Here is a 23050-nt window from a genome sequence, read left to right as displayed (position 1 = left end):
ATTTTTTTTTTTTTTTTTTTTTTTTTTTTTTTTTTTTTTTTTTTTGATGCAAAAATTCGCCAAATATGTACAAAATAGTCAACGGAAAATATAATAACGTTTTTAAATAAATGCTAACAAGCGTTCAGCACATTAATGCGAAAAATGCTACAAAACAAAACTCGCGCTTCATCAATTGAAACGAAAATAAATAATTTTTTCAATTTATATTTTATGCAGCCAAATATGTGACGAACTGGTATTTGGAACTTTAACATAAGTTCGGATATGGTGAAGTAACAATAGTACAAAAACAAAAACGAACGATAAGAAAAAGAAAGCAAAGAAATGGTGGACAATAAGAGAAAATGAAAAATATATGTAAGAGAAAGAAACGAAAAGAACGTTAATTATTGTAAACCATTTTAGAGGGAACTGCGTTACGTTGTTACGTCAAGAGGACAACGTCTCCGGTACGAATGTCTTGGGCGAAAAAAACGAACATCAACTTTGTCAATTTTGTTTAGATCCGATAAAGTAAATACCTCCTAGATTAACACCGAATGCATTTGCAACGATGCAAAACTAAAATATGAATTTTTATAAAAATGTTTAAATTCAATTGATTGCCATTGTAAAATAAACTTGAGAACTCAGTATGATAGGATATATATATATATATATATATATATATATATATAATATATATAGGAAAAAGGTATTTTTGCTTCTTCGTAACTTTTGTTATATAAAATTACCCACGTAAGAGGGCGATATGATAAATAATTTACTTATGTTATGTGCGACAGCTAGAGACGTCATTGAAGTAAATTTCCACATAATTTTACATTAATTCTGCCCTTCGAATAACGTATTCCAAAATTTGTTCTAACGTTGACGTAGGAGTAAACGTTTCTGCGGTAATTCAAAGAATTAGAATAAAATTGCGAGACTTTTGTGAGGGTCGTGCACCTTCGTTCAGATTATTCACCTTTGATCAGGCGCTATCAGATGGACATTTCTACATGTTGTTTGATTGAAAAAAAAGTTGTGTAATTCCGACTAAGGATAAAGATTATCGCGTTCGAATTAAATGATTTCGATGTTGTTATGCTGCACGGAAAAAAAACTTCACATATCACATATCAAGATTGCGTCAGGCATAGTTAAACGGACTGTCATTTCTTTTTAAATTCTTTATTTGTTGTTTCTGCCCATTTGCTGTTATTTGACTTTAGTAAAATAACAAGATTACTTGCAGCAAAAAAACAAGCGACAGTGTTTTTATTGCAATGGCTAGTCGACGTAGTCGATACTGAATTACAATCAAGCTTAGAGTATATAGTGACAATGAAACGCCATTCTGTGCAATGGTGAAGTGATATTTCAATAAATATAGCGAGTAAATAATACGCTTTGAACTACACCAACGTTCATCCTATTGTTCAAATATCCTGCTCTCCAAGTGCTCTCTTTAGTAATTTTCAATTGCGTGATTGTCAAATTAGGAACTTGGTCTGTCTAACAAAAGGAAAATTATCCCTCCTATCTCATCAATAAAAACATATTTAAGTCACATTTTTTTGATATCCATAACTTTACTTAACGGCTTTACTTATATATGTGTCGTTGGCAAATTGGAAGTGAACTCTTCGGGCAATTGAGCTTATTTCCAAACCTAACATAGAAATATATTTAAATGAAAATTTCAAGATATCTTTCAATCTTTAAAAGGAAAAAACAACAAATTTCCACTTCAATGCTGAACTTTGCTCCTTTTCAAACTCATTCGCACGATTGTGATAGACAAAAAAACTGCCATCAATTTTGATCTTTCATCCCTGCCCTTATATCCCTTATGTCCTTCTAATGTAGTTTCTGCTTTCTGAGGGGAGTAATAGACTCCAGGTCAGTACTGCTTGTGAACAAGTTTTTCTACAAGGACCGAAACTCATTATTCTGACACTCTGTGATACCTTGACTTTTGCCATATTGCAGTCGTTTTTCGACTCGAAGGGATCAGTTGTTTTTGATAGCAGGCTTTTCAACTAACATTTTTCATATATTCGCATAATGCAACTTGCTTGCAGTACATACTACCGTCCACGATTCAGCGACACTATGCTTGGACTTGAAGAGAAAGCGCACGCTTTGTGCAAATGGCGTTTTTTCCAAGATATCTATTCAAAGCTCCACAAAGTTACGTTACGTAGCTTCGAATAGGATAATTTATACCACTATGTAAAACTTAAGCACGTGCTTTAAAATAAACAGAGCTCATAATTTTATTTTGGATTCTGTAGTGTTATTTACGCCCCGTCTTCGGGAACATTTTAGGGCGTCCTCCCATCGATTTTGTGGACCGTCAAAGCGTGTTTTAATGCGTTAATAGCAAATTGTAAAATTTAATGTACCTCCGGTCGTTTAAGTAAAAATAACCGATTTATGGAGAAGGCGGTAAACATCATCAAGATTTACGCATCGGTCCCAGTTTTGTGAAAATTTACAAATAACTTTGAACTTTGAATATTTTCTTGCTTAACACAAGTAAATATCATATCGCCTTCTCCCTCATGTACCTATGTGCAATGAACAAGCTGAAAAGACGAATGCAAAATTCGCATTATTCTTGCAGTGGAGAAAATCGAACGAATATAGATTACATGCAATTTTGAACTTTTTCACTAAAAAGAGTCTATATTTGCATGGACTTATAAAATTATTACATTAAAACCACTAATCGAGCTCCTTTTTATACCCTACACCACTTGTGATACAGGGTACATACTCTTCTCCTTGTGGATGTATGTAATACCTAGAAGGGCTTACGAAGGACGTACGTTTTATTACACTTACTGATTCTAAATAAGTTTCTGAATAATTTTCTGAACCAATTTAAGCTTGTCTGTCCATTTGCTTCTCTGATGTTTGTTAATATACTTTGTATTCAGCCTACAGGTCGAAATTTTCAAAATATTTTGATGAAATTTAGTACACTGACCTGATCGGTTCGGTTCATTTTTCATGGCATTGGTATATTAAAAAAACTGAATTATTAAAGATTTGTTACCAAAAATTGGTGAATAATCGCAATAAATTATTGTGTGAACACTATACAAATTTGGACCATGGATGTCTATTTTTTATACCTCCTTCTGCCGCATAAAATTTATGATGACAACTAAGCCTTTACATGGCAAAAAGGTCTCTCTCTTAATAGATTATGATGACAATTACTCTATAGTTGTAATTTGGCGTAAAAATTAACTGCATCATATTTGGCTAATGCAAGTCCATTTTTCGGATCCCATCTTACATACGGATACTCAGTAAAGTCAAGTCTTTGCTTGGCAACAAATACTTTACGACAAAAATAGGTAGATAAGCTTGGCTTATGTTTTGGACCTCCTCCCATATGAGAGTTCCTATAAAGGCCTAGTATTGCTGGTATTTGATTACGAAAACAAATGAAAAATTGTAGTAGGATAAGTGGTGTAAGGTGGTATTTAAAGATCGACCTTGCCCGATAGATAACTTATTGATTTTTAGATAAATGAGCCAATGTTCTTCTTTTCTTATTAACACCTTCTTCCAAACATATTCATCTATATTATATGAAGAGAGAATAATACAAAAAAAAAAAACAAAAAAAAAAAAAAATAAATAAATAAATAAAATAGATATCTATATATTTATATATATTTTATATATGAAAATAATGCATTTTTAATGAATAGCTTATTCTCTTCTCGTAGTATTCGTGTTTCGAATCTGATTAGTATAGTGGTTTGTATACTATGATGTATTTAATGTTCATGTACGTGGGCAATTTCACGTTATCAACCCATATACATACATATGCGATGTATATATGCGTTTGTATTTCGCGAAACTAGACATTTATTGTTTGTCATAAGGCGGCTATGTGTTCGCAAAGAATAGAATTTCGATTATTAAAAGTAATATTATAAAGATATATATGCATAACTCTGTATATATATATATATATGTGTGTGTATGTATGTATGTATGCATGTATATATATATACATATATATATATATGTGTGTGTGTGTGTGTGTATGTGCAATGTGTGAATGTTCAGCTTGTTAACTGAATATTAAAATATTTAAATATTCGTATATTTCGCATATGTGGCGTAAATATGGATTTTCTATCTGTGTATATGTACAGAGCATCTATTGTATGGGTTTTACTTATTTGATGAGTTCTGATGATGTTTTTTTTTTTTTTTGCTTATTTTTTATTTTTACTTTTTTTTTTCTAATATTTATTGGTAGAAAAGTGAGAAGGAATTGATAAAAAAGTTTAATGTTGCATAAAAGTGATTGGTTCCGTTCTTTTTCTTGCTTTTGCTTGTATTGTTTTATTTATTTATTTATGAATTTCTTTTTTTTTTTTTTGATATAACCATCGTTATCGCGGAAGCTGGTCTAGACTTTTTCGCGCAATGGCAAATGATGCAAGTGTGTGCGATTAAATTGAATTTGCATTTTGCTTGGTGTCGATTAACTATTATTATTATTATTGTTGTTGTTCTTAAGTGTAAATTGTTGTTATTCACCTGACATTAGAGAACTTAGTGGTTGTTTTCCTACACTCGCTGTCGTTTTATTGTTTTTATCTTTCGGATGTACGACATTGGTTTGTTTGCCTAAAAAAAGTAAATAATATAGCAAAAGGTATTCATAGATAGCCCTTGTCTCTTAATTGCGGTATGTGTGTATGTGTGTGTGTGTATTGTTATATCTTTTCTAAGGTTGTTTGCATAATGTTTATTATTATTGTTCTTATTATTATTATTATTATTATTAGTATTATTGTTATTATTGTTATTAGTTGATGGTTTGGCATATATAGCTTTTGGTTGCCTGATTGGTTGGCTGGGAGGTGCAACTTGGAAGAAGCAGTTTCTATATTCATTGGATTTTGATATACACCGTTGAGAGGAGATCAAAAATAATAATAATTTTACTAACGCACGCGGCACTTCCTCTACGTTATCTATCTATATATATATATATATGTATATAATTAAGTGAATTTATTATTTATAATCAAATAATAAAAAGAAATTTGGTTTTTATTCATCAGCCGTGAGCTACGATTTTGTGTACATAAATTTTTAGTGCGTTTGTAATAACCTTCGCTAATAAATCGGGTTATATGCTAAAGGAATGTTTTATTTTTCGAAAATAAATATATATATATATATATATATATATATATATACGATCTGTACATATATATGTGTGTATATTTTGTGTACATACTGCCATAGCTAGTTTTAGATTTTAACATAATTTATGCACGTACATATACACAGATATGCATGTATTAATTAATTTACTTATAAAATTAACTTATAAAGTAAAATGAAAAATAAATTATTTTCTCAATTAATTGATTTATTATAAAAAAAGAAAAAACATATAATTAAAATTATAAGTAAAAGAATGATTATTATTCTTATAATTTTTTTTTTTGTGTTTTTTTTTAAGTTTTTAATTAATCATAATAACTAAAATTTATGATAATTTATTGTAGTTTAAACATCCATCAAAGAAATTTACTACAGGCCATCAAAAAAAAAAAAAAAAAAAATGTATATATATATATAAAGACACAAGTTACAATGCGAATAATTTTGGAATGGCGTGGCGGGAGGGGGGGATACTTAAATCATTCGTTTATTCGTTTTAGTTTTGATGATAATATAAGTATAAGGCCGAAGCACCTGACTTTGTAAAACATATGTAACTCTTTTGTAGAGCTTAGCATCACTTCGTTTTTTTTTTTGTTTTTTTTTTGAATTTACTGCATGTATGCTAGCCGCACATCTTAGCCTTTTTTTGATGAGATTAACAACTTGCATAGCAATGCTATTTATGAGAGTGATAGGAAGATTTGTTTCTGTTTTCTATATAATTAAAAAAAAAAAAAAAAATTTCAAATTTGAAATTTGAAATAATTTTTTTGTTTGTTCTTTAGAATCATATCTTAAGCAGATCTTTCTTCGCTTTGTTGACATTGTTAATTTCACACTGACCTAGGGCGCGGCTTGCAGCAGACACAGACAGTTGAATGAATGTATTGACTGGTTACGAGGTGATTTGTATCCCACGTTTCCGACATTTCCGACATAGAGTTTAACTTCTCCTCCGCTATGCGTTTTCCACCTGGTTTCATCTGATCAGAGCGTCCCTGATATCAATTTACTAGCTTAGCCCGCATATTTCACTAAAACGCGTAACTATCCTGGCATTAATTTGACAATGGCGCAGTATACAATTTATTTTGAATTTTGATGACGATATTTTGTATGCGGCCATTATACAATATATCATCGATTTAATGAACTCAATAACGTATAAATAATTTGTAAAGAATGCTTTTAAACAAGGCCGTCCAAAATTATTGGTCTTGCGAGTACCCAAAAAAACATAGGATTGATGCGATATTTGATTACCTGGCTGCGATTGCGATTCTTTATGTTATTGAACGAAAAATTAGTATAAATAATGACTTGCAGAATGAAAGAGAACTGTTTTGGACGCCATCGTATTAGATATAGAAAAACTCTATAAACGTATACTTCAAAAGTATATCGATCATCAGAGAAGACAATGAAAAATGATTTCGATCGCTAAGCATACTACTTTACTACTTGCTTTATTGAAATATCAATTGTGCTCTCAACAACACTATATTAAATTTGTCTAACGTTTGCAATGCATATAAGCATCCATTCAGCTTGATTGATACCGAAAGAAACTGTTAATAAATTTTCTTTTTGCCATTCTATTACTTCCTTCCACTTTTTAAAATTATAAAATTTTTACTTGTTTTAGATTAGTTGGAACACCATAAGCACCGAGTTTAGTTGATATAATAAATTTACATACGAAGCACTGTCAATTTGTCCAAACAAATTATTTCCTATATGATATATACTATGCGATGTATGATCGGTATAGACTGTATAGACTATCGCTTTAACTTGCCAACCAAACCAAATCGAATATCGTGTGAAAGCTAATGGCGGGTAATAAAAACATTCGACTTAAGGCGCGTCAATATATAACTATTTTCTCTTACATATATTAACGGATAAACCGGTTTAATAGTTAAACGTAAAACTATGCCTTTTTTTGTTTTGTTTTGTTTTTTTTTTTTTGTTTTGTTTTTCCAGAAAACGAACCGAACTTACTTCAAACAAAGACAGTCATATAGAGAAGAGGCTTTGCTGAAATGAAGGAGAATTTTTTTGCTTATACCTTGATTGATAAGTTTTAATGTCCTTGAGCTAAGAAAATGCCACAATGCCGTGCAATTCCCTCCATTCTCTTATGAAGCGGTCTTATCCCGTTTGACTTTGATGGGTCTACTATTATAAAACATTCATCGTAAAGTTTCGTTTGTAGACATTTTGAAGCAATGTCAAAATTGATATTAAACAATACTAAAATATATAAATTATTGCGTTAGTGATTGGCTATTGCCAATGAAACGCAATTGTTTACCGTATTGCCATCGAGACATCAAATGAAAACGATATAAATTTAACGTGCAAAACAACGCAGTGCTTTGGAAAATAATTACTCTTAGATGAAGAACATTTTGATGGATGTTTGGCTAATCATATATCAGCTATTTGTAAATATGTATAAAAAATTTCATACAATGAACTGCTAACTTAAAATAATTAGAGATAATTAAGTTTAAATTGTTATAAAACTGTTATAATGAAACAATAAATTTTTATACAAGAAAGCTACAAGTTTTACAAAATAATTTTTTCTATATATTAATATTCTAAATAGGTATATACTGAATGGAGTATTTAAAAAAAAAAATTTGTTTGGGAATTTCTATCATTACTGAGATCCCTTTGAACTGAAAAATATGTTTCCAAGTCGAATACCGAATTAATTGTTTTCAGATAAGAAGTAAGATAACCAGGGACAAAATCAAGACTATTCACTAAATAATGGTGAAACACAATTCACAATTTGAACATTTAACAAAAATGAAGCCAAACCGAGCAGACATGCAGCTAAGATTTTATTTAAACAAACCAAGAAGGAAAAAGGAAGCACGATGTGTTTACATGAGATAGATAGACAGATAGATAGACAGATAGATAAATAGATAGATAGATATACAGAAAGTGAAAGAAAGAAAAAAAAAAGAGAGAGAAAGAGAACGGGTGAGAAATGGGTGAAAGGAGGGTATGTTTCATATTGGACTTGTGCCCAATTTTTAATCTACCGCTACAAACTATATATATTTTACTTAAGTTTGGGATACCTATTGGGATTGACAATTTATTACTGATTTAGTAATACGCTATATATAACACGAGACGAGAAAACAGATCCTTTGGATGAAACCAGCAATGGTTCCGGGCTATATTTTTCTTTCTTTCTACTTACTTCCTTAATATTATCCTCATAAAACTTGTACTTAATACTCCGTCGAAGGAATACTTTCAATAAATTTAGTTTTCGCTTAAGTACGACATGCCATCTAGCAGTTTTTCCCTTCTTAGATAGTTTAATATCTATCTAGCTACTCGGACTGCTCTAGCTTGTATCTTATTTTTCTTCTCGGTTATGTAGTCTCTTATTATTTAATCAAAATTCTATTTAATTAGTTTTTAGTCGCGTTTTAATCTTTCAGCAATTAGTCACGTCTTTTCGTAGTCATCGCTTATTCTTACCGAGTAAGAGCTATCGTCTTTTCGTCAGTTAGGTGACTTTGGAGAGTGCCTAGTGCCTCTTTAAACAGCTTAAGGGCACGCTTAGCTTTCTGCTCCTCTTTCGTTCATCATTGAGTTTAGCTACTATTTTTATATTCAATTTCGAAATACCCCCAAGATGATATATTTGTACATGAATCACTTCAATTTTTAATCTTATCCTGGTAAATTGAACCAATTAGGTATCAGGGAAGTTTTTATCGTTTGTCTCAAATTGCAAAAAAAAAAAAAACGGACCTCGGATAGAGGACCAAATTGTTGCGTAAACGAGAAACGCTTACTAACGCAGTGGTATGTGTCCATTTTGTATCAAACTAAAATTATAATTTTGCATTGCTCAGTAGTACGGGTAAAGATGTTATTTATAGCCTTACGTGAATGCTTCCTGGATCGAAGTCACACAACAAAAGCCTACGGCACGATTTCAACTGTTCCTAAAGGTATGTTTTTTTTTTTTTTTTTTTTTTTTTTCGGAAAGACGGAGACACTTACTTATGAGGTATGTTTACGTAACGGTTGATAATGAGCCAGAGAATTAATGCAAAAAAAGCGAAGAACATATGTTCAGTGGGATAGTATGAGTCTAAGGTGCATGAGATGTCATGAAAGGAAGTTAAATTATCTATGATTGTGTTGCAGAATATTATTAATTGGTTATAGTGTGTTGCCGAATGGTTGATACCACATATATAAATTATATATATATATATACATAACAGATAATAGGTATTAGGTTCTATGCTTGAGGTGAATAGAATAAAATTGTATTGAATGATTACGAATACAAGTTAAAACATAAATTAATTAAAATATTTATTGCTTCATATTTTTTTTTTTTAGTTTATTGTTTTGTTTTTAAAAATGATAGTGAAATAACTATAAGTAGGCACATAAATATAAATAAAATAGAAAGATAGAGAGAAGGAGAAAGAAATGTGCAATAATTTGTTTTGTGCTTACCTGTGTCGACAATCACATCGATGAGATCCATGGATTTGGCAAATGCGTCTTTCAGATTGATATGGTGAAAGGAGACAATGCTACCCTCGCGTTTGGCACGATCGAGCGCCTCACGCCGTTTAAGCGCCTTCTCGCGTCGCATTTGGTTCTTGTAAAATTCAGCGAAATTATTGACGATGATGGGAATAGGCAAAGCGATTACCAGAACACCGCATATGCAACACACAGTACCAATAACTTTTCCCAGTGCAGTAGTGGGGTAGATGTCCCCGTAGCCAACAGTTGTCATTGTAATACCCGCCCACCAAAATGTTTCCGGTATTGAAACGAATTTTGTATCCTTTTCATCCTTTTCGGCAAAATATGCCAGCGAAGAAAATATAAGAACGCCCATAGCCAGGAACAGCATTAGTAGACCGAGTTCCTTGTACGAGTTACGTAGCGTAAAGCCTAACGACTGCAGGCCCGTTGAGTGACGGGCCAGCTTAAGGATTCGCAGGATGCGCATGATGCGAAAAACTTGCACCACCCGGCGCACATCCTGGAACTGGTCCGTTGCATTCTTGTTCGTCTCCAACAGGAAGAGCGAAACAAAATAGGGGAGTATTGCCAATAGATCGATTATATTGAGGCCGCCCTTAAAAAACTTCCACTTGTCCGGCGACGCGCTAAACCTAAGTATATACTCAAGGGTAAACCACGATATACACACCGCCTCAACCATAGCCAATTGTGGATTATCCTGTGGTGTACCATTGTCACTGTCATGGTGTTGTAGTTGTGGTAGAGTGTTCAACGTCAGGGCTATGGTAGACAGGACTATAAACAATATCGATATCACAGCGATCACCTGTGTGTGATAAATAACAACAACAAAAAATAACACCGAAATCGAACAATAGGTCAGGTTCCAATATTGTTACATACATCCAGAATATAACAAGAACGTATACAAGCATAATGAACGAAACAAAACGTTCCTTGCTTTGCTTGACAATTAATTATTAGACACAATTATGAAAAATGTAACATTTTCGCATTCCTTTAAAATCTCAGAACCTAACAGAAGGCAAGCATAACTTGAAAATGAGGACAAGAGCTGTTCTGCACAGCACGCTCCTAATCGCACGCTTAAAATCGTTTCTTGTTTTTAGACTTCCTCTGTTATTAATGAAATCAAGGGAATACATTCTATTGCTCTAAGGATTGTTGTTGGTGACTCTGTTGCTTTTGTTTTTGCTTTTACTTTTCGGCGTTTTATGTTAATTCTTTTTACGAACAAAGTGACAAATGTATCGAGAGCGAAATTGAAAAGGGAGAAGAGAAAAAAGGTAATATTTCGGAATAAAAAAAAAAAAAAAAAAAAAAAAAAAAAAACAAAATTAATAAAACTTATCAAACATTTGTTTGAGCTGTTTTTTTGTTTTGTGTTCATCGCGTAAGAAACAAAAAAATGAAGCACGAGCTGGCGTAATTGATACATCCTCGCAGTGTATGCTAAGTGTGTTTCAAATTCTCTATTCTCGGATATATTTGACGTAAGATTCATGGAATATGTTCAATAGGATGGATATCAATCAAATTAAAATATGTTTACGTATTATTTGGTGCAAGGTGAGAGTGTTAATACATATTTTAACGCCTTATTGTAAGTGTTTGTGTCTTTGTGTGATTAGGACAAACGGGACTTATCTAATACTTTGAGCGTTTCTATGTGATGTTTGAAAACAACATTTACTGTAATGTGTTGAGAATTATATATATATATAAAAAAAAAAAAAAAAAAAGAATTGAAAACAGATGAAAGTCAAGAAGTATATATACCAAACCCATATGAGATAGGACAACTACAAAACCTGTACTTGTCTTAAAAGAGTGATACCATAGAATGAACTCACATTAATTATAAAAATATAGAGAACGGGAAGAGAATAGCAGAGATAGATAGAGACTGAATAATAATAATAATAATAATAATAATAATAATAATAATAATAATATTAATAATAAATATAAAAAAAAAAATAAATAAAAATAATAATAAATAATAATAATAATAAATATAAACAATAATAATAGTAAAAATAATAGTAAATAATAATAATAATGAATATTAATAATAAATACAATACATAATAATAAAAATAATAATAATAATAATAAATATAATAAATAATAATAAATATAGTAAAAAATAAATAATAACATATAATAAAAAATAAATATATATATATATATATAAAATAGAAATATAATATATAATAATAATAAAAATAATAATAATAAAAATAATAATAGTATTAATAATAATAATAATAATAATAATAATAAGAGCGAACAAAATGTCACAAACATATAGCATAAGTAGAGAGAGTTTACAAATATTCGCTGACTACTATTATAATATAAAATAGAATTTGATTGTACAATTGTCAGTTTAGGACAAGTGTGTAATATGGATGTAGGTGTGTATGTAAACCAAACGGTTAAATGTAAATAATAAAGGAAGTCAAAAACGATAGTTGAATATTCTACAGAGGCGGGTAGGTCATACAACTTTTATCAACGATGTGTTTATGTTAGTGTGCGTGTCTGTTGGTGAGGAAACAACACTAAAATTGTTTTTCGACAAATTTGAAGGGGATATGACATTTTGTTTTAATGCTGATGTACATACATACAAAGAAGAAAACAACAAACAAAGAGTTATGAAAGGAGACGTTCGGGGTTGGAGGACAAAAAAACAATCAATGTCTATACATATCTAAGGCAAAAAAAATTCTGTGCTTTTTAGCTCAATTCAAATTGAAACAAGTTTCAATTTTCAATTTTCAATTTTGCAAACAGAACAAGTCAAATATTTCGATAGCTGACGCAATTGTTTGGAAAACACAAAATTTTTCAAGACTTTGGTAAATTCTACTGATTGAATTGCTAAAACATGAATTCTTCGATAGAAATCCGGGTCTGCAGTCGATTCCAATGAATATGTTTTTCTTTGTTTTTTTTTTTTTTTTTTTTTCCAGTTAATTAATTATTTAGTTCTTTTTCTTTTCTTTTTTTTTTTAATCTAAATTTCTTTTATAGTTTTTTTTTTTTTTTTTCTTTTGAATATTTTTTGATTAACAATAATGTTTTGCTTTGAATTGAAATTTACGAAATTTGTGTTCAGGTTTGGTGATACTAATGTTCTGTTGTGGTTATTTGGTTTTTTAGGGTTTTTCTTTTTTCTTTTATTTTTATTTTTTTTATTTTTATTTTTTTTTTTTGAATCAATCGTTAACGAAATTAAATCAATTAAAAAGGGAAAACGAACTGAATTTGAAAAAACAATTGGAAAGAAGAAGAAAATTTTTGTAGTGAAAACATATATGGTAAAAATATTTAGCTTTCGAAAGAAAAACGATTAAATAAATAAGGAAAAAGTGAAACGGTAACGGTAACGGAAACGGAAACGGAAACGTAAACGGAAACAGAAAAAGAAAAGTAAAAACACTGTTTTGTTGTAGTTGAATTTGTATGGTACTCAGTCTGGCGACAACATTACAAACTCTACACAGCGCGGAGCCTAAATTTCGTTGCTCACTCAGACTCACGTACGCATGAATGATTATATAGAGTTATATGTATTTATGTGTGTGTGAGTGAGCATAAACAGTTATAGGATACAATGTAAAACATTAATAAAAACTGTGAACATTGAACAACATGTCATAAACGCCAAACAAACTAAATATTGTGATAAGTGATCGTGAATAAACAACAATAAACGATAAGTAAATTACATAAATAATAATTATATAATATAATTGTATTTAATAGGTGCAATTAACCTTTCTCATAAAACAATTGCATTCAATTGAATTGTAATTTAAACGAATTCATTTACGAAATTTATTACTATTTTAAGCCTTGAAAGAGTTATATGGAATCTTCTAATATATTGATTGTATGCGATGGCGATCGAGTTGGTTCACTTTAATTGCTTACGTATAACGGATTGCGATCCCAGCAGGACAATCATAAAGCGAACAAAGCGAATGCTTCCTATTTTCGTAAATAAGCCCACTTGGAAATCTTTTTACACAGATCAACGACACATTGATTTTTATAAGAATATGCAATGATTACGCTATCGCTGTCCAACAAAACGAACCGCAGACATCGTCAGGTATAGTGACGGTCTGCAAGACAATCTTGCCTTTCATATGATTCTCAATATCTAACTGCCACGCTAGTAGTAGGTATTTACGTAGTGTAGTTAAGCGTAAGCAAAATTTACTTACGAATTATTTGCAAAACTAATTGTATAGAGGAGGGTGTTCGGGAAAGCAAGAAAAATGCATCACAATTGTTTTATGAGTTTTTTTAGGAAATGAAAGCGGAAATAAAAACTAAAAATTAGTTGTAATTGTTTTACGTTAACAAAACATTATTGAATTTATCTCTATTCAGCATTAATTTATTATTATATTCATGTATGATACGGATTGTGGGGGAATATATAAGTGTAACAATGAAGAGAATCCTTAACACACATTTTCTCCCAAAACGATAAAGAAAGCTTTTACAAACAAATATTGCGGAGCGGTAATATTTGCGATGTATTAATTAATATAAAGGAAGAGATATCGCAGGTACTTTTACATATACATATATATGTATATGTAATGTGTAAATATATATAGATTAAAATTTTCTATTTCTCCTTTTGTTATTTTGAGATCTTTTTTTGTCCACATCTACCATGGAGACCACTGTACGCAACCACGCAGTTTATGTTCAAAAAATCGCAAAGAATGTCTTCCATTTCTTCGGTTTTTTTTATTTTTTTTTTATTTTTTTTTTTTTTAAATTTTTTATTTGCATTTTATATATTTTTTGTTTTAAGTAATATACAAAATTAAAAGTAATAATGTATTTACAATTATTTCGTACTCAAGCCTAAAGTTTTAAGCTTTTAAAAATAAGGGATCTTGAAATGTCTCGTCGTGTTCCGTTTTCAATGGAGTAAAAGTTTCAAAATTTTCCGCATTTGCTACGGTATATATAAATATCGATATGTTTTTATGTTAATATGTATGTATGTTATGAATGGTTGGAGGTCGTGGATAGCGGTTGGGCGAGCAGGGTGCGATGGTAAGAAAAAGGTTGGGGGTGGATTAGGTCTGGTCAGATCGCGAGGAGTAAGGACGTAGAATCGCATACATACTCTAAAGGTGAAGTCATGCCAGAAAATTTTTAAATTTCATTTTTAAGTATTTTACATACATACGCAATCGAATCGTAGGAAGAGGGCGGGTTAGAGGGGTAAGAAGAAAATAAAATTAAATTTATTTACTTTAAAAAAAAAAAAAAAAAAAAAAACAAATTATTCGAAATACTTTAAAATACATTATCATCAGTCGAAATTGTTAAGGAATGGAGAACTCATATGAAAGTAAAATATAGTAAAAAATTTCATTTTAACATACTTAGAAAAATTGTCAAGAACATACGTAGAATATAAATGTATCTGAATTCGATCGAAAACAGTCTCTATGATAAATAAGAAATTTAATTCGATAATAATAATAAATAATTATGAAATAACATAAAACAAATCAATGGGATAAATGTGATAACGCAAATATTAAAGTTAAGTTAAAAAACAAAAAAAAAAAAAAAAAATAATGTAAAAAAATAATAAAAAGGAAAAGTTGAAGAAAATAAGTTTACTCTCTGTGCATTCGAGTAAGCAAATAAGCTCTATATAGAAAATGCACAAATATGTGTACACAAATGCATATACGCGTTTCACATGTGTATGCAAATGTTTGTTGTACACACTCAAAGATACGCACGTATGTGTATGAGAAATTCATACGCTTGTGATATTTATACTCAATCGTATGTAACGGTTATTTTTTTTTGGCGAACGAAATGCCAATAAATTCAAATTGTAAAACTGAATATCAATGTATGTACAAGGGCGTGTTTTTGTATGTGCTTATTCGTGCGTATAACTACGATACGCATAGTGTACACAATATGTTCATAAAACAATTGTACATACGGTACAAAAATGTTCTCACAAAATAGAAATTAAAAGTAAAAAAAAATAATGTTTTCGTTTCGCTTTCATTCCAGACGTGCATTCGATAAATACGAGAGAAAACGAATAAGAGAGAGACAAAAAGAGCGAGAGAAAGAGAGAGACAGAGAGATAAATAGTTAAATAGATAAATAGATAGATAGATAGATAGATAGAGAGTGAAAGAGAGAGTGAGAGAGAGAGAGAGGAAAAAAGCAAAACATGCAATAACAAACACACACATCATTGCATATACAATTCACAAAACAACACACACGCAGAAAGTTGTCATTCATTCATTACGGCGGTATTTTTATTGTTGGTGTACTTTTGGTGGTGGTAGTGGTAGTGATGGCATTTGGCGGTAATAACATTAATGGTGGTAATGGTAATGATGACGGTGCCACTATTGAGCACCGGTCTTGAGGTAGCTGTGACGGTTGTGGTTTTATATTGCTTATCGTTCTGCGCTTATGATATATAACATATTTATGTTGTGTAATAAAATCAAATTTTTTACTGCACGTATTCATAATATTTGCAAATTTTTACATATATACATACATACATACATACATACATACGTACATACATTACATTTGCTGACATTGTGTTTCAATTCATTTCTATACCCCATCTAAGTTGTATAGTAATTTTTCTCAATCCACCTGTAGCACTCAGTTATATGCATCAGCGAGGTCGCAAGACACATTGACACATGATACATGATATATCGGTCAATAATTTCCGGGATTAAGTACGAATATCTTTACAAAAGGCAAGTTCATTCGCGTAACGGATTTCATTATTTAAGATAATAATAATAATAATAATAATAATAATAATAATAATAATAGAAAAGTATGATGTCTCGTGCTTCACAGTACAATATTTTGCAGTGACTCCACTGCGAGCAAACGCGATACTCATTTGGGAAACAGTTTTCTCATGTCTAAGCTCTTCTGCACAATGCCTTTTGATCGTTTTGATCTTTATAAAATCAAATATCCTTTTCAACGTCACAATTCGATTATCGAGAATGATTTCGATCTTCCGTTTTTCCGTTTCGTTTTCCGTTACAACGTATTCTTTGAGCATTCACTGCGTTCAATATACGATGCTGTTTAATATCAGCATACTACAGACAAATCGTTGTATTTAATGGGGAAGAGTTAGGATGACACTTGTCAAGCCAGCACTAATCTCATCTGCTCTGTTTTCTTTCATTAAAAAAGCAATATTTTTTTAATCAAAGCACGAAATTCGGATATTTCCATTCTTTCCAAATAACAAAAGTAGTGTCCATTTTTAAGCAACGGTAACTCGTAAACGATCGAGATGACATGAAATTTTGATAAGCGTCCCGCTTAACAACCTTTAAGGATAGTATGTATCAGCCTCGGAAATTATTGGTCGATTTGTCAAATATTTTACGTAATTGATTCACGAAATTTTGAATTGTGTGTAAGTCAAAGCAAAAATGAAAAAAACCGACAATTATCATCTGAATCTATCTATTCACTCTAACATGCTCCCTTTAAGAGCTTACAGCTAACAGCCGATGTCGATATGATGTTTGGCATAAATATTTATTTCAGCGTCATATAAGAGTACTATGTGAGAGAGTCGGCACTTTTTTCGTGAGACAATTTCCTTTTTGAAATGTAACACATTTGTGGAATACACACTCTTAGATGTATTTGTAGGCGAATCGCAGTCTTAGACTTTGAAAATATGTTACTTTTCTGTAGCAATTTTCGTAGCGGTTCCAACAACATAGCAGATACATGGTAGGTACAGAGAGATGGTTAATTCAGTTTTTATTGCTAATGCGTTACTAAGCACGCAATCACGTAATCATTACTTATGCACGGAAAGAGTCAAACGTGGCAAAAGGTGTGAATAATATAAACACACCTTCATCGTGTGATGGCGGATGGTTGACTAAAAGAATCGCCTACTTTTGTAAGTAGTTTTGATTTTTTTTTTTTACTTAAATTATTTTAGTCTTTTACCTAAAATGACTGAGTGTGTTTACAGCCAGATTATGACTATTTCAACAATGTGTATATTAGGTCTTTAGTCTGCTTTACATTTCAATTGGTCGATCAAAAGTGCGTTCATATAATGTACGCACATAAGAATTTCGTTAGAGACTTGGTATAGGAGCAGGTAGGACTGCGTCAAAGTTAAGTTAAAGTGCTCTGATTCATACAAGGTGTTCAAATGCAAAATACGGATTTGAAAAAGCGATGACGTTACTTTCAGGGTAAGCATTCGCCAAACTATGAGTTCTATTTGGGCAAGTGCTCTCTTTAAATCATGTTGACTAATACCCAATAATAATCCATTGGATTGTAGATAACATGGGCTTTTGAAGCTTTAAATAGCTCGGTGTTGGTTTCTGTGCGAGGAAAACTCTATCTACGTGAAGCGTGACTATTTTCCTCTATTCGAGCAAGAATGCTGCTGTATCGTGGAGCCAACCATGTTTGAAATGTATTGTATTATAAATTGCTGCAGCTAAGCGAAACGATCACAAAATGGTCAAAATGTGATAAAAATCATGGTATTATGATAGTTCTGCATGGTGATATTCGATTGCATATAGAAATATATAATACGCAACTGAAAGGTGTTGCCCTCCCACTCGTGCTTATCGGACATTACTCGATACTGACTCACGCTGGTTTCAATTAAAGACTTATTGCCTCTTCGAGTATTGTTTCGTATTTCGTTGATGCAATCCGAATTTGGGAACAGGAGGAATTTACTGCGTAAATTGCGATAAGCTGGTATTTTCTTGTAATAAATTAGTTTTTGTTTTGTTATATATTATTTCAAATTTGTAAACGTAGTGTATAACATATTTGAGTGTTGTCGATAGTTGGACATATAGACGGTTGAATAGATAGATGGACGTGATTAAATATTTATGCGATATTTAAATATAACTCTCGTCGATATCTGCTGCACTTTGAAATGGATTTTGAATTGTTTAGGTATTTACTGAGTTAAAGCTTGCTTGGTAAGGTGTGACCTAACTAAGCCGGTATCCAATTTTATGATGGCCAACTATGCTATATATGATATAGACATAGATTAGTACATATAGTGAATTGAATCTTCCTCAAGCGTTTCATTGAAAACGAAATAACATATTTAACGCAATCTCATTGTGTCCATCGTGTCGGATATAAAAAATATTGAATTTATTTATTACTCATACGTTATGTTGTTTAATAGAGCGTTAGAAGGATACAATTGAGAGAATATTTTCTTTTCGCTCTACGCACATATCTATGCATTCATTTTACATAATCCATGTATAATATACATTTATGCCAATGTATGTTTACATGTATATATATATATATATATATGTGTGTGTGTGTGTGTGTAAAAAAAACGTTTAAAAGCGATAACACTAAATGCATATTAAATGAGAATATTTTCTTTGCAGTTATATATACAAAAAACTTAGTATATGCATATTTATTTGTATGTATATATGTATATAGGTATGTAGGTATGTATGTATGTATGTATGTATGTATATATGTATGAATGTTTAAACATAAAAGAGAAGAAATATTTATACAAATAATGAATATTTTGTGTTTCATTTACAAGGGCACACCTTTATTACGAATACGACGAAAATCTAATTGAATTGAATATATTTTTAGTTAAAAACGTAAACTCATAAGAAAATCTACTTTTGAGGGTTCACATACTTTTTTCCCGATTTTACTAAAAAAACAAACAAAATTCGAGACAAACGGAACCGAGGATTTTACTTATTTTGTTCTATTTTTTTTTTCTTCTAAATGAAAAGAAAAAAAAAAACTTGAACAAATTTGATTAAAAAATTTTAAGTATTTCGTATAAACAAAATACGAAAGCCGATCTAATTGAGACGATGCATTCATTGGTGGGAGATTATTATTGGTAGCAAAAAGTCGCGTCATTCAAATTTCTATATACATATAAGTTTAACAAAAAAAAAAAAAAAAAAAAAAAAAATACTATATTTTTTTTTTTTTTTTTTTTTTTTTTGCTTTCTTTTTATTTACATTATAAAAAAAAAAAAGGAAAAAACCGAAAGAGAAAAAAAGAAAAATCATTTTTCATATAGTAGCATAATAGAAGTTAATTATTGTCGTCTTCACCATCATCATTATCATTTCTTTGTCATACGAGAACTATACACATAAAGATTTACGCAAAGATTACTTTTCACGGTCTACTATTAAAATTTGAGGCAAAGAAGAGAATTCATTTACTTGTGTTGGAAAAATTCTTCGAGTGAAACGAAAATCAAAAGTCAAAACGAGTAAAAAAAATTATTAAACATTTGAAGTACAAATTAAACGCAAAAAAAAAAAAAAAAAAAAAAATCGTTGCAGAGAATTGTATTTTCGCTTTTTTTGTTTTGTTTTCTTCTAACACATATAGTGGTTGTGGTACAAATTGTAGGAATATTGTGGAGCTACTGAGAAATGTTTATTACTATAGCCCTACTCGTTGCGGGTTAAATGTTATATATTTAAATAAAGTTTATTATTATTATTTTTTTTTTTTTTTTTTTTTTTTTTTTTTTTTTTTGTTTAGTTTTTAGAGTTTTGTGGTTTGGTGAGTTGGTGGACTTATTTATCTTTTTCATCATTTTTTATTGTTACTGTTTTTTTTGGTCAGAAGCAAACGTATTTGCTGGTTAGTTGGTTGGTAATCAAAACTTAAGTCGAACAACGAAAATCAATTTGAACGTAAGAAGAAGGAAACGAAAAATACATTTTCTTTATATATATATGTATACATATATATATATACATATGTGATTTTTTTGTTTTTTATTTGCTTTTTTCTTTTTTTTTTTTGTTGGTTCTCATATTTATCTTATTCAAAAAGGATGTGTTTAGGCGGTATATTCTTTTTTTTTTTTTTTTTGGGTTTTAACTTAAATGCAAACTGACAATAACCTGTCGCTAGCAAAAGAAGAAATGAAAAAATTATTGAAAATAATAGAACGAGGAAAATTTTTAAATTATTTTTCCAACGTTTATAAATAATATTCGTTTAAAACAATAAAAATACGGAAAAATGAAAAGGGAATCAACGAAAATCATACAAGTAAAGGTACAACTGTCAAAGAGCTCTGGAAATTTTTCATTTGTTTATAAATTCAACATAAAAAGAACAAACAAAAAGTGAAGGTATATAAATAATTAAAATATTGTTAATTAGTAGAAAGAAAAAGTAACGCAAAACGCATTATCTCCTCTTTCCTATTGCTAGATCTTGCTTTTATTTATTCTAATTACGATTTTATTTATCGAGTTGTTCTATTTTTCTTTTACATCGGATCGGATCGGATCGGATCGTTTTTAAAGCGCAGCTATTGTTAAATACAAATTTTAGAAATTTTACTAAGAAAAGTAAAATACGTTCATTGGCATGAGTAGCCGAGTAGGCAAAGAATCGTGTCTGACCATTTATGGGCCGTGTACGGTAGAGTTTACCGACAGCCTTTAAAACCATACATAGTAGTTTTCTTTACAAAATGGATGGTCAATGAACTGTATTCACTTAACAAAGAATTCGACGCGAAATGTTGATTGGGTCGTACAAGTTAATTTTACAAGGGGAACGGTTACGAATGTTTTCTTTGAATAACGATTACATGTTGTAGTCTACGCAAAAGGAATAGAAATTGAAATATTTATTTGAAAAAATTATTTTTTTTTAGTTGGTGGCAAAGTTAATTGTACACGGATCGCAATCATTTCACGCATGAACAATTTTATTGCAATTTCAACTTTTTTTTTCAATTTATTTTCCCATTTATCAGTGCTCGGATGATTAAAGGAACAAAAGCACTGGTTTCTCAATTCGTGGAGAATAAATGTACATAGCTGCGTACGCGTGGGCAAAACATAATGTGTAAAGACGTGAACTTTTAATTAACGATTTCTTTAATCAATCATACGCACGATAGGAATGCTTTGCACAGTAAAGTAAATAATTTTCCAAATTAGTTTGCGAAACTGATCACTAGCTGATTTAAATGATTGATGTTAGTATTAGATGTACGTACGTTTGCAATAATTAATTACAACTAAATTCAAAACGATTTTTTTCAAAAAAACAATAACTAGCAATAGAATTAATTATCATTTATATGCAGTAAATGCGTACAATCTATTTAAAAAAACACATAGATATTTGGATTACATTCTTGATTCGATTGTAAGAACCAGGAAAAAACAAAATGCCAAAGAAATTATTTAAATTAATTAAAAATATTTTATGGTTTATCTCAGCTGAGTAGAACTGAAAACAAAGCCAAATGAAAAATTGTAGGAGATGCCCCCAAATATGTTGTAATTATTTCCATTTCGGGGCCGTAGAGCGAACAAAAAAAACAAAAAAAAAAGGCGAGGCCATAATATCAGTGAAACGATCTCGGGTCTTTCACCATTTCAAAATTTATGGGTGATTGGCCGGCTAGTTAGCCAGCTTGCCTGGTTAGTTGATTGATGTCGACGCTCATTACGTAACGGGTCGTGTAGAAGCATAACAAGCATTAAGCAATATGGCGAAAGAGAGAGCGAGAGAGAGCGAGAGAGAGAGAGAGAGAGAGAGACAGGGGGAGAAAAAAAAAAGCAGGGAGCAAGATAGACAAAAGAGAGCATGTGTGTGAGTGTGTGTGTGGAAGAGAGAGCGAGCGAGCGAGAGAGAGAGAGAGAAACGGGCCGAGAGAGGGGACGAGTGAAAAGTTATACATATTAACTGAAATGGAAATGCATTACAACACGAATTTGGCCACTTCTCCCCAGAGATCCTTATTGTTACAATTATTTCGAGGATTTCTACAGCACATCTGCCGCCTGGTCATGTCGCTTTTGCCCATTCCCATTTATATTCATTGTGCGCGTGTTATTACGCTCGTGTATAGCATCTGCATACAGAGACGCTTGCGCTGTGTGCGAAGTTGTTGATTAAATAAAAACTTTTTTTTTTTTTTTTTTTTTTTAATTTAATACAATTTATACGATAAGAGAAAAATCGTCATTAATAGTTATTATATTATTATTAGTTCAACTATTGAGCTGAGAGCAGTAGATAAAAAAAGGTATATAAATACAATGTAAATAAACAACATGTGAGAAATATACTTTTATTAATAAAATTACGAATTAATATTTTGCTAAAATGTATTTTATTTATTTTATATATTTCTTGGTTTATCTACTT

The 23050-nt window shown here is 30.6% G+C and overlaps 1 protein-coding gene across 15 annotated transcripts in view; it reads right to left on the bottom strand.

Moving 5' to 3' along the window:
- LOC119644909 (potassium voltage-gated channel protein Shab) overlaps positions 1 to 23050 on the bottom strand; it is a 109351-nt gene that overhangs the window by 36775 nt on the left and 49526 nt on the right. For 8 of the 15 annotated variants that reach the window (XM_038044642.1, XM_038044647.1, XM_038044644.1 and 5 more), the window contains exon 4: positions 9721 to 10570. In XM_038044642.1, coding sequence (XP_037900570.1) covers positions 9721 to 10570 — 850 coding nt within the window. Of the gene's footprint in view, positions 1 to 4563; positions 4654 to 9720; positions 10571 to 23050 lie in introns of all 15 variants that reach the window. The other 7 variants (XM_038044636.1, XM_038044641.1, XM_038044643.1 and 4 more) reach the window with 1 other exon arrangement.

Source organism: Glossina fuscipes, unplaced genomic scaffold, assembly GCF_014805625.2.
Source record: "Glossina fuscipes isolate IAEA_lab_2018 unplaced genomic scaffold, Yale_Gfus_2 1, whole genome shotgun sequence".
Lineage (NCBI taxonomy): Eukaryota > Metazoa > Arthropoda > Insecta > Diptera > Glossinidae > Glossina > Glossina fuscipes.
The sequence above is the reverse complement of the archived record's forward strand: the minus strand, read 5'-3'. Positions and strand labels throughout refer to the sequence as shown.